The 13147-nt window shown below is 41.4% G+C and overlaps 1 protein-coding gene across 1 annotated transcript in view; it reads right to left on the reverse strand.

Moving 5' to 3' along the window:
• Positions 1–1438: 1438 nt before the first annotated feature.
• The window catches only part of LOC137308326 (NACHT, LRR and PYD domains-containing protein 3-like), a 51639-nt gene continuing 39930 nt past the window's right edge, over positions 1439–13147 (reverse strand). The window contains exons 11-14 of the mRNA XM_067977118.1: positions 10230–10400; positions 8280–8450; positions 1991–2158; positions 1439–1818 (exon numbers count right to left, since the gene is read on the reverse strand). Coding sequence (XP_067833219.1) covers positions 1731–1818; positions 1991–2158; positions 8280–8450; positions 10230–10400 — 598 coding nt within the window. The 3' untranslated portion in view covers positions 1439–1730. The remainder of the gene's footprint in view (positions 1819–1990; positions 2159–8279; positions 8451–10229; positions 10401–13147) is intronic.

Consider the following 13147-nt stretch of genomic DNA (forward strand, 5'->3'; position numbering starts at 1 on the left):
CATCCTAGGGTCTTGAGGGAAGTGGCAGTAGGGATTGTGGATGCTTTGGTGATAGTTTTCCAAAATTCCCTGGACTCAGGAGAGGTCCCGGCAGATTGGAAAACTGCTAATGTAACACCGTTATTTAAAAAGGGTAGTAGGCAGAAGGCTGGAAATTATAGGCCAGTTAGCTTAACATCTGTGGTGGGTAAAATTTTGGAGTCTATTATTAAGGAGACAGTAACGGAACATTTAGATAAGCATAATTTAATAGGACAAAGTCAGCATGGCTTCATGAAGGGGAAGTCATGTCTGACAAATTTGCTTGAGTTCTTCGAGGATATAACGTATAGGGTGGATAAAGGGGAACCAGTGGACGTAGTGTATTTAGACTTCCAGAAGGCATTCGACAAGGTGCCACATAAAAGATTATTACTTAAGATAAAAAATCACGGGATTGGGGGTAATATTCTGGCATGGGTGGAGGATTGGTTATCAAACAGGAAGCAGAAAGTTGGGATAAATGGTTCATTTTCGGACTGGCAACCAGTAACCAGTGGTGTTCCACAGGGGTCGGTGCTGGGTCCCCAACTCTTTACAATCTATATTAACGATTTGGAGGAGGGGACCGAGTGCAACATATCAAAATTTGCAGATGATACAAAGATGGGAGGGAAAGTAGAGAGTGAGGAGGACATAAAAAACCTGCAAGGGGATATAGACAGGCTGGGTGAGTGGGCGGAGATTTGGCAGATGCAATATAATATTGGAAAATGTGAGGTTATGCACTTTGGCAGGAAAAATCAGAGAGCAAGTTATTTTCTTAATGGCGAGAGACTGGAAAGTACTGCAGTACAAAGGGATCTGGGGGTCCTGGTGCAAGAAAATCAAAAAGTTGGTATGCAGGTGCAGCAGGTGATCAAGAAAGCCAACGGAATGTTGGCTTTTATTGCTAGGGGGATAGAATATAAAAACAAGGAGGTATTGCTGCAGTTATATAAGGTATTGGTGAGACCGCACCTGGAATACTGCATACAGTTTTGGTCTCCATACTTAAGAAAAGACATACTTGCTCTCGAGGCAGTACAAAGAAGGTTCACTCGGTTAATCCCGGGGATGAGGGGGCGGACATATGAGGAGAGGTTGAGTAGATTGGGACTCTACTCATTGGAGTTCAGAAGAATGAGAGGCGATCTTATTGAAACATATAAGATTGTGAAGGGTCTTGATCGGGTGGATGCAGTAAGGATGTTCCCAAAGATGGGTGAAACTAGAACTAGGGGGCATAATCTTAGAATAAGGGGCTGCTCTTTCAAAACTGAGATGAGGAGAAACTTCTTCACTCAGAGGGTGGTAGGTCTGTGGAATATGCTGCCCCAGGAAGCTGTGGAAGCTACATCATTAGATAAATTTAAAACAGAAATAGACAGTTTCCTAGAAGTAAAGGGAATTAGGGGTTATGGGGAGCGGGCAGGAAATTGGACATGAAGCTGAGTTCGGATCGGTCAATGCCCTGTGGGTGGCGGAGAGGGCCCAGGGGCTATGTGGCCGGGTCCTGCTCCGACTTCTTGTGTTCTTTAGATTTGTGGTTGGGATCAGATCAGCCATGATCTTATTGAATGGCGGAGCAGGCTCGAGGGGCCGATTGGCCTACTCCTGCTCCAATTTCTTATGTTCTTATGTTCTTATGACAGAGAATCGGCCAAAAATGTTCATATAATAAGACCAGGAATGGTTATAAATTGAAATGTTCACACTTTCACACTCAGTCCGGGTCTGGATTCCCTCAGCGACTTCAGGAGTCTCTTTCCGTTTGAACTGAACTGATTACACCTGAGCCTGTAACAGATTAAAGATTATGTAGGAAATAAACAGATTGAACAACAGTGTAAATAACAGGGAGACTGGGGTTAATATTTCAATAATAATTACAGACAAATATTACCCGTAAAAGGGACTGAATCCCATTGATATTGTATTTATTACATTAAACATTAACACAAACACTCACCAGATCGACTCCAGACTCCTGCAGGTCAGTGTGAGGGAGCAGAGAGCGGGGACAGATCGGTCTGTGAAGGAGTTTGATCCCAGGGACAGATCCGTCAGTGACCGGTTTGTACTGAGAGCGGAGACGAGATCCTCGGTACAAGAATCTGTGAGACCGACACCATCCAGACTGGGGATCAGAGAGAGAGAAATAACAGGAATCAGAGAAAATCCCCAATGTTTATTATTAACACTATTGCTGATACTAATAATAATTCACAGTGTTTATTATTAACATTATTTCTGATACTATTAATAATGTACAATGCGTATTAATAACACTATTACTGATACTAATAATAATGTACATTGTTTATTAATAACACTATTACTGATAATAATAATGTACAATTTTTATTAATAGCATTACTGATACTAATAGTAATGTACAGTATTTATCAATAACACTATTACTTATACTAATGTAGGTTGATTCGGGTAAGCCACCCCGAATTTGTTCAAGGCAAATCGTGTTTATCTAACCTGATAGCGTTTTTTGATGAGGCAACAGAGAGGGTAGATGAGGGCAATGCTGTTGCTGTGGTGTATGTGGATTTTCAAAAGGCGTTTGATAAAGTGCCACCTGGTAGGCTTGTCATCAAGATTGTGGCCCATGGAATAAATGGGGCAGTCGCAGCATGGATACTAAATTGGCTAAATGACAGGAAACATAGAGTAGTGGTGGACGGTTGTTTTTTGGACTGGAGGGAGGTGTACAGTGGTGTTCCCCACGGGTCGGTGCTGGGCCCACTGCTTTTCTTGATATATATTAATGACTTGGACTTGGGTTTTCAGGGCACAATTTCAAAATTGCAGATGACACAAAACTTGGCAGGGTAATGATCAGTGAGGAGGGTAGTGATAGACTTCACGAGGATATAGACAGGCTGGTGGCACGGGCGGACACGTGGCAGATGAAATTTAACGCAGAAAATAAAGAGGTGCTGCATTTCGGTAGGAAAAATGAGGAAACGCAATATAAACTAAAGGGCAAAATTCTAAAAGGTGTAAAGGAACAGAGATATCTGGGGGTATATGTCCACAAATCGTTGAAGGTAGCAGGGCAGGTTGAGAAAGCGGTTGAAAAAGCATATGGGATCCTGGGCTTTAGAAATCGAGGCATGGAGTACAAAAGTATGGAAGTCATGATGAACCTTTATAAAATACTGGTTCGGCCACAGCTGGAATATTGTGTCCAGCTCTGGGCACCACACGTTACAAACGATGTGAATGTTAGAAAGGAGGAATTTCTCATTCAGTATGTGGATGGCCCGACTGGAGAGGGGGCAAAACTTGACCTCCTCTTGGGAAATAAGGAAGGGCAGGTGACAGAAGTGTTAGTGAGGGATCACTTTGGGACCAGTGATCATAATTCCATTAGTTTTAAGATAGCTATGGAGAAGGATAGGTCTGGCCCAAAAGTTAAAATTCTAAATTGGGGAAAGGCCAATTTTCATGGTATTGGACAGGAACTTTCAGAAGTTGATTGGGAGAGTCTGTTGGCAGGCAAAGGGACGTCTGGTAAGTGGGAGGCTTTCAAAAGTGTGTTAACCAGGGTTCAGGGTAAGCACATTCCTTATAAAGTGATGGGCAAGGCTGGTAGAAGTAGGGAACCTTGGATGACTCGGGAGATTGAGGCACTAGTCAAAAGGAAGAAGGAGGCATATGACATGCATAGGCAGCTGGGATCAAGTGGATCCCTTGAAGAGTATAGAGATTGCCGGAGTAGAGTTAAGAGAGAAATCAGGAGGGCAAAAAGGGGATATGAGATAGCTTTGGCAGATCAGGCAAAGGTGAATCCAAAGAGCTTCTACAAATACATAAAGGGCAAAAGGGTAACTAGGGAGAGAGTAGGGCCTCTTAAGGATCAACAAGGTCATCTATGTGCGGAACCACAAGAGATGGGTGAGATCCTGAATGAATATTTCACATCGGTATTTACGGTTGAGAAAGGCATGGATGTTAGGGAACTTGGGGAAATAAATAGTGATGTCTTGAGGAGTGTACATATTACAGAGAGGGAGGTGCTGGAAGTCTTAACGCGCATCAAGGTAGATAAATCTCCGGGACCTGATGAAATGTATCCCAGGACGTTATGGGAGGTTAGGGAGGAAATTGCGGGTCCCCTAGCAGAGATATTTGAATCATCCACCGCTACAGGTGAGGTGCCTGAAGATTGGAGGGTAGCAAATGTTGTGCCTTTGTTTAAGAAGGGCGACAAGGAAAAGCCTGGGAATTACAGACCAGTGAGCCTGACATCTGTAGTGGGTAAGTTGTTAGACGGTATTCTGAGAGACAGGATCTACAGACATTTGGAGAGGCAGGGACTAATTAGGAACAGTCAGCATGGTTTTGTGAGAGGAAAATCATGTCTCACGAATTTGATTGAGTTTTTTGAAGGGGTAACCAAGAAGATAGATGAGGGCTGTGCAGTAGACGTGGTCTACATGGACTTCAGCAAAGCATTTGACAAGGTACCGCATGGTAGGTTGTTACATAAGGTTAAATCTCATGGGATCCAAGGTGAGGTAGCCAATTGGATACAAAATTGGCTTGACGACAGAAGACAGAGGGTGGTTGTCGAGGGTTGTTTTTCAAACTGGATGCCTGTGTCCAGCGGTGTGCCTCAGGGATCGGTGCTGGGTCCGCTGTTATTTGTTATTTATATTAATGATTTGGATGAGAATTTAGGAGGCATGGTTAGTAAGTTTGCAGATGACACCAAGATTGGTGGCATTGTGGACAGTGAAGAAGGTTATCTAGGATTGCAACGGGATCTTGATAAATTGGGCCAGTGGGCCGATGAATGGCAGATGGAGTTTAATTTAGATAAATGTGAGGTGATGCATTTTGGTAGATCGAATCGGGCCAGGACCTACTCCGTTAATGGTAGGGCGTTGGGGAGAGTTATATAACAAAGAGATCTGGGAGTACAGATTCATAGCTCCTTGAAAGTGGAGTCACAGGTGGATAGGGTAGTGAAGAAGGCATTCAGCATGCTTGGTTTCATTGGTCAGAACATTGAATGCAGGAGTTGGGATGTCTTGTTGAAGTTGTACAGGGCATTGGTGAGGCCACACTTGGAGTACTGTGTACAGTTCTGGTCACCCTATTATAGAAAGGATATTATTAAACTAGAAAGAGTGCAGAAAAGATTTACTAGGATGCTACCGGGACTTGATGGTTTGACTTACAGGGAGAGGTTAGACAGACTGGGACTTTTTTCCCTGGAGAGCAGGAGGTTAAGGGGTGATCTTATCGAAGTCTATAAAATAATGAGGGGCATAGATAAGGTCGATAGTCAAAATCTTTTCCCAAAGGTAGGGGAGTCTATAACGAGGGGGCATAGATTTAAGGTGAGAGGGGAGAGATACAAAAGGGTCCAGAGGGGCAATTTTTTCACTCAAAGGGTGGTGAGTGTCTGGAACGAGCTGCCAGAGGCAGTAGTAGAGGCGGGTACAATTTTGTCTTTTAAAAAGCATTTGGACAGTTACATGGGTAAGATGGGTATGGAGGGATATGGGCCAAGTTCAGGCAATTGGGACTAGCTTAGTGGTATGAACTGGGCGACATGGACTTGTTGGGCCGAAGGGCCTGTTTCCATGTTGTAACTTCTATGATTCTATGATTCTATAAGAGATTTATTCGAATGATTCCAGGGATGAGGGACTTTAGTTACGTGGATAGACTGGAGGAGCTGTGGTTGTTCTCCTTGGTACTGGTCAAGGTTGCGAGGCGATTTGATAGGGGTATTAAAAATCATGAAGGGTCTGCACAGGGTAGATAGAGAGAAAATGTTCCCATTGGCGGAAAGGTCAAGAACCAGAGGGCATAGATTTAAGGTGATTGGCAAAAGAACCAAAGGTGATATGAGAAAAATCTCTTTTACACAGCGAGCGGTTAGGATCTTGCAAAGATCCGGCATGGACTCGATGGGCTGAATGGCTTCCTTCCATGCTGTACCTTTCTTTGATTCTCTGATTCTAATGGTAATCTACAATGTTTATTAATAATACTGTTATCGACATTAACAATAATTTACACTGCTCATTAATAACACTATTACTGATACTAATAATAATGTAGAGTGTTTATTAATAACACTATTACTGTTACTAATAATAATGTACAGTGTTTATTAATATCACTTCTACTGACACTAATAATAAGTGTGTATCAATAACACTATTACTGTTACTAATAATAATGTACAGTGTTTATTAATAACACTATTACTGTTACTAATAATAATGTACAGTGTTTATTAATAACACCATTACTGACGCTAATAATAATGTACAGTGTTTATTAATAACACTATTACTGATACTTATAATAATGTACAGTGTTTATTAATAACACTATTATTGACAGTAATAATAATGTACAGTGTTTATTAATAACACTATTACTGACACTAATAATAATGTACAGTATTTATTAATAACACTATTACTGATATTAATAATCCACAGTGTTTATTAATAATACTATTTCTGTTACTAATAACAATGTACAGTGTTTATTAATAACACTATTACTAATACTAATAATAATGTACAGTGTTTATTAATAACACTATTACTGTTACTAATAATAATGTACAGTGTTTATTAATAACACCATTACTGACGCTAATAATAATGTACAGTGTTTATTAATAACACTATTACTGATACTTATAATAATGTACAGTGTTTATTAATAACACTATTATTGACAGTAATAATAATGTACAGTGTTTATTAATAACACTATTACTGACACTAATAATAATGTAGTGTTTATTAATAACACTATTACTGATACTAATAATAATGTACAGTGTTTATTAATAACACTATTACTGATATTAATAATTCAGTATTTATTAATAACACTATTACTGATACTTATAATAATGCACAGTGTATATTAATAACACTATTATTGACAGTAATATAATGTACACTGTTTATTAATAACACTATTACTGACACTAATAATAATGTAGTGTTTATTAATAACACTATTACTGATACTAATAATAGTGGGCAGTGTTTATTAATAACACTACTACTGACACTACGAAGACGATACAGTGTGAAACATTCAGGAACGACAACAGCTTGTAATTATACAACGTGTTTAAAGCTGTCAAACATCCCCAGGTACGTAACAGGAGAGTTATCAGGCAAAATTTGTCACCGAGCCACAGAAGCAGATTTTAGGACAAGTGGTGGGTTTAAAGTAGCGTCTTAAAGAAGGAGAGAGAGGTAGAGAGGTTTAGGGAGAGAATTCCAGAGTTTATGGTCGGGACTGCTGAAGGCACGGCCTCCAATGGTGGAGGTGAGGTAATTAGGGATGCATAAGTGGCAAGAACTGGAGGAACGCAGAGATCTCGGAGGATTCTACACTACAGAGATAGGGAGGGGCGAGATCATGCAATGGTGGACGCAGCAGGAAGTGTGGTTTGGGAGAGGGGAGGGGATGTGAGTGATGAGGCAAACAAGGAGGTGATCAGAGATGGCTAAATCTTTATAAAACACTGGTAGGCCTCAGCTGGAGTATTGTGTTCAATTCTGGGCACCACACATTAGGAAGGATGTGAAAGCCTTAGCGATGGTGCAGAAGAGTGACACTAGAATGGTACCAGGTGTGAGGAACTTCAGCTATGTGGAGATATTGGAGAAGCTGGGGTTGTTCTTCTTAGAACAGAAAAGGTTAAGGGGAGATCATGAACGGGTTTGACAGAGTGAATAAGGAGAAACTTTATCCAGTGGTCGAAGGGTCGGTAAGCAGAGGACACAGATTTAATGGGATCGGCAAAAGAGCCAAAAGCGACATGAGGAAAGATATTTTATGTAGCGAGTTGTAATAATATGCAATGCACTGTCTGAAAGAGAGGTGGAAGCAGATTGAATAGTAAATTTTAAAGGGAATTGGGCAAATACTTGAAGGGAAACAATTACAGGGCTAGGGGGAAAGAGCGAGAGAATGGGTCGAATTGCATAGCTCTTTCAAAGAGCTGGCACAGGCATGATGGGCCGAATGGACTCCTCCCGTGCTGTCCCTACTATGACACTATAGCCTTCTCTGTGATTGAGGCGATGGGAATAGAGAGGCCACGTGAGATGGGAAGGTCAAGGGGGTGGCTATGAATAGGGGTATAAAACTTTATATGAAGGGAGAGGTTACATCAGACAGGAAGGCAGAGAACTCAGATGAGATCCATTTATTATAAAGAGAATCTGATATAGTCTGGCACTTACCGCAGTTTCTGTATTTTACAGTCCGGGTTCCTCAGAGCCGCAGACAGTAGTTTCACTCCTGAATCTCCCAGTTTATTATTACCCAGATTCAAACCCGTCAGTGACCGGTTTGTACTGAGAGTCGAAACGAGATCCTCGGTACAAGAATCTGTGAGATCGGCACGATCCAGACTGGGGATCAGAGAGAAAGAAGTAGCAGGAATCAGTCTATTAATAACATTATTACCGACACTAATAATATACAATGTTTATTAAAAACTCTGTTGCTGATACTGATAATCTACAGTGTTAATTAATAGCACTATTACTGATACTAATAATAATCTACAGTGTTTATTAATAACATTACTGATAATGTAGTGTTTATTAATAACACTATTACTGATACTAATAATAATGTACAGTGTTTATTAATAACATTACTAATACTGATAATGTCTTGTTTATTAATAACACTACTACTGACACTAAATATTATGTACAGAGTTTATAATAACACTATTAATGACACAAATAATGTATAGTGATAATTAATAACATTGTTACTGACACTAATAATATACCGTGTTTATTCATAACACTATTACCGATGCTATTAATGAACAGTGTTTATTAATAACACGACTACTGTTACTAACAATAATTTACAGTGTTTATTAATAACACTCTTACTAATACTGATAATCATGTAGTGTTGATTAATAACACTAATAATAATGCGCAGTGTTTATCAATAACACTACTACTGACACTACTAATAATGCACAGGGTGAAACATTCAGGAACGACGCAGCTTGTAATTATGCAACGCGTTTAAAGTAGTGAAACATCCCCAGGTGCGTCACAGGAGAGTTATCAGGCAAAAGTTGTCACAGAGCCACTTAAGACGATATTATGAGAAGCGGTAAGTTTTAAGAAGCATCTTTAAGGAGGAGAGAGAGGTAGCGAGGGTTCGGCAGGGAATCCAGAGCTTAGGACCTGGACTACTGAACGCACGGCCGCTGATGGTGTAGGTGAGGTAATTGGGGATGCACAAGAGGCAAGAATTGGAGGAATGCAGAGATCTCTGAGAATTCTACACTTGGAGGAGGTTACAGAGATAGGGAGGGACGAGATCATGCAATGGTGGACGCAGCAGGAAGTGTGGTTTGGGAGAGGGGAGGGGATGTGAGTGATGAGGCAAACAACGAGGTGATCAAAGATGGCTAAACCTTTATAAAATACTGGTAGGCCTCAGCTGGAGTATTTTGTTCAATTCTTGGCACCACACTTCAGGAAGGATTTGAAGGCCTTAGATAGGGTGCAGAAGAGATTTAATAGGGTGGTACCAGAGATGAGGGACTTCAGTCATGTGGAGAGATTGGAGAAGCTGGGGTTGTTTTCCTTAGAACAGAGAAGGTTAAGGGGAGATTTGCTACAGGTGTTCAAAATCATGAACGGGTGTGACACAGAAAATAGGGATAAACCCTTTCCAGTGGGAGAAGGATCGTTAACCAAACGTCACAGGTTTAGAGTGATCAGCAAAAGAACCAGAGGGTACATGAGGAACCTTTTTTTTAAGCAGCGAGTAGTGATGATCTGGAATGCACTGTCTGAAAGGGTGGTGGAAGTAGATTCAATAGTGACTTTCAAAAGGGAATTGGACAAATACTTGAATGGAAACAATCACAGGGCTATGGGAAAGAGCAGTGGAATGGGTCTAATTGGAGAGCGCTTTCAAAGAGGCACGGGCACAGGCACGATGCGGCGAATGCTCCTCCTGTACCTCCTATGATACAATGACCTTAATTGCGATTGAGGCGATGGGAATAGAGAAGCCACGCATAATGGGAAGGTAGAGGGGTTGGCCGTGAATAGGGGTAGGAGGGTTTATATGGAGTCACACAGGAGGGCAGAGAACTCAGATGATATCCAGTTATTATAAACACAATCTCACAGTCTGGTACTTACCGCAGTTCCTGTATTTTACAGTCCGGGTTCCTCAGAGCCGCAAACAGTAGTTTCACTCCTGAATCTCCCAGTTTATTATTACCCAGGTTCAGATCCGTCAATGACCGGTTTGTACTGAGAGCGGAGACGAGATCATCGATGCAAGAAGCTGTGAGATCGTTAAAATCCAGCCTCGGGATTCGAGAGAGAGAAATAACAGGAATATGGGTAAATCCCAAATGTTTACTAATAACACTATTACTGATACTAATAATAAAGTAGTGTTTATTTATAACACTATTACTGATATTAATACACATTGTACATTATTAATAACACTGTTACTGATACTAATAATGTACAGTGTATATTAATAACATTATTAATGATACTAATAATAATGATACTGATAATATTCTGCAGTGTTTAATAATATCAGTATTACTGATAATAACGTAGATTTTTTAAAATCACACTATTGCTGATATTGATAATCATGTACAGCGTTTATTAAGAACACTATTACTGACACTAATAATTTTGTGCAATGTTCATTAATAACACTATTACTGACACTAATAATTGTGTACAATATTTATTAATAACACTGTTACTGACACTGGTACTGTACAGTGTTTATTAATAAAATTATAACAGATACTGATAATAATGTACAGTGTTTATTCATAACAATATTACTGATTCTAATAATATACAGATTTGATTAATAACACTATTACTGAAGCTGATAATAATGTACAATGTTTTAATAACTGTTACTGACACTAATAATTATGTACAGTATATATTAGTAACACTATTAATGACACTGGTAGTAATGTACAGTGTTCATTAATAACACTATTTGTGATACTAATAATGTACAGTGTTTATTAGTAACACGATCACTGATACTGATAATGTACAGTGTTTATCAATAACACTATTACTGATGCCGATAATACAGTGTTTATTAATAACACTTACTGACACTAATAATGATTGTAAACAATTTTACAACACCAAGTTATAGTCCAGCAATTTTATTTTAAATTCACAAGCTTTCGGAGGCTTCCCCCTTCCTCAGGTGAACGATGTGAAATGAAGTCCTCGAAATGAAATCGCATTTATAATTCACAGAACAATGCTTGGTGAGTACAGACAGTTTTTTCAACTGCCCGTTGCCAAGGCAATCAGTGTGCAGACAGACAGGTGTTACCTGCCAGGTCTCACAGAATATACAAATCACCAAAAAAAAAACAAAAAACCAACAAACAAAAAAAAACGGAGATAGAGAGGTAGAAACATAGAAAAGACAGCAACTGACCCGTTATATTAAAAACAGATAACATTTGTTCGCTGGTGGGGTAACGTGTAGCGTGACATGAACCCAAGATCCCGGTTGAGGCCGTCCTCATGGGTGCGGAACTTGGCTATCAATTTCTGCTCGACGATTTTGCGTTGTCGTGTGTCTCGAAGGCCGCCTTGGAGAACGCTTACCCGAAGGTCGGTGGATGAATGTCCATGACTGCTGAAGTGTTCCCCGACTGGGAGGGAACCCTCCTGTTTGGCGATTGTTGCGCGGTGTCCGTTCATCCGTTGTCGCAGCGTCTGCATGGTCTCGCCAATGTACCATGCTCTGGGGCATCCTTTCCTGCAACGTATGAGGTAGACAACGTTGGCCGAGTCACAGGAGTATGAACCATGCACCTGGTGGGTGGTGTCCTCTCGTGTGATGGTGGTATCTGTGTCGATGATCTGGCATGTCTTGCAGAGGTTACCGTGGCAGGGTTGTGTGGTGTCGTGGACGCTGTTCTCTTGAAAGCTAGGTAATTTGCTGCGAACGATGGTCTGTTTGAGGTTGGGTGGCTGTTTAAAGGCGAGTAGTGGAGGTGTGGGGATGGCCATAGCGAGGTGTTTGTCCTCATTGATGACATGTTGAAGGCTGCGGAGAACATGGCGTAGTTTCTCCGCTCCGGGGAAGTACTGGACGACAAAGGGTACTCTGTTGGTTGCATCCCGTGTTAGTCTCCTGAGGAGGTCTATGCGATTTTTTGCTGTGGCCCGTCGGAACTGTCGATCGATGAGTCGAGCGTCATATCCCGTTCTTACTAGTAAGAACGGGATATGACGCTCGACTCATCGATCGACAGTTCCGACGGGCCACAGCAAAAAATCGCATAGACCTCCTCAGGAGACTAACACGGGATGCAACCAACAGAGTACCCTTTGTCGTCCAGTACTTCCCCGGAGCGGAGAAACTACGCCATGTTCTCCGCAGCCTTCAACATGTCATCAATGAGGACAAACACCTCGCTATGGCCATCCCCACACCTCCACTACTCGCCTTTAAACAGCCACCCAACCTCAAACAGACCATCGTTCGCAGCAAATTACCTAGCTTTCAAGAGAACAGCGTCCACGACACCACACAACCCTGCCACGGTAACCTCTGCAAGACATGCCAGATCATCGACACAGATACCACCATCACACGAGAGGACACCACCCACCAGGTGCATGGTTCATACTCCTGTGACTCGGCCAACGTTGTCTACCTCATACGTTGCAGGAAAGGATGCCCCAGAGCATGGTACATTGGCGAGACCATGCAGACGCTGCGACAACGGATGAACGGACACCGCGCAACAATCGCCAAACAGGAGGGTTCCCTCCCAGTCGGGGAACACTTCAGCAGTCATGGACATTCATCCACCGACCTTCGGGTAAGCGTTCTCCAAGGCGGCCTTCGAGACACACGACAACGCAAAATCGTCGAGCAGAAATTGATAGCCAAGTTCCGCACCCATGAGGACGGCCTCAACCGGGATCTTGGGTTCATGTCACGCTACACGTTACCCCACCAGCGAACAAATGTTATCTGTTTTTAATATAACGGGTCAGTTGCTGTCTTTTCTATGTTTCTACCTCTCTATCTC

Source organism: Heptranchias perlo, unplaced genomic scaffold (genome assembly GCF_035084215.1).
Source record: "Heptranchias perlo isolate sHepPer1 unplaced genomic scaffold, sHepPer1.hap1 HAP1_SCAFFOLD_129, whole genome shotgun sequence".
NCBI lineage: Eukaryota > Metazoa > Chordata > Chondrichthyes > Hexanchiformes > Hexanchidae > Heptranchias > Heptranchias perlo.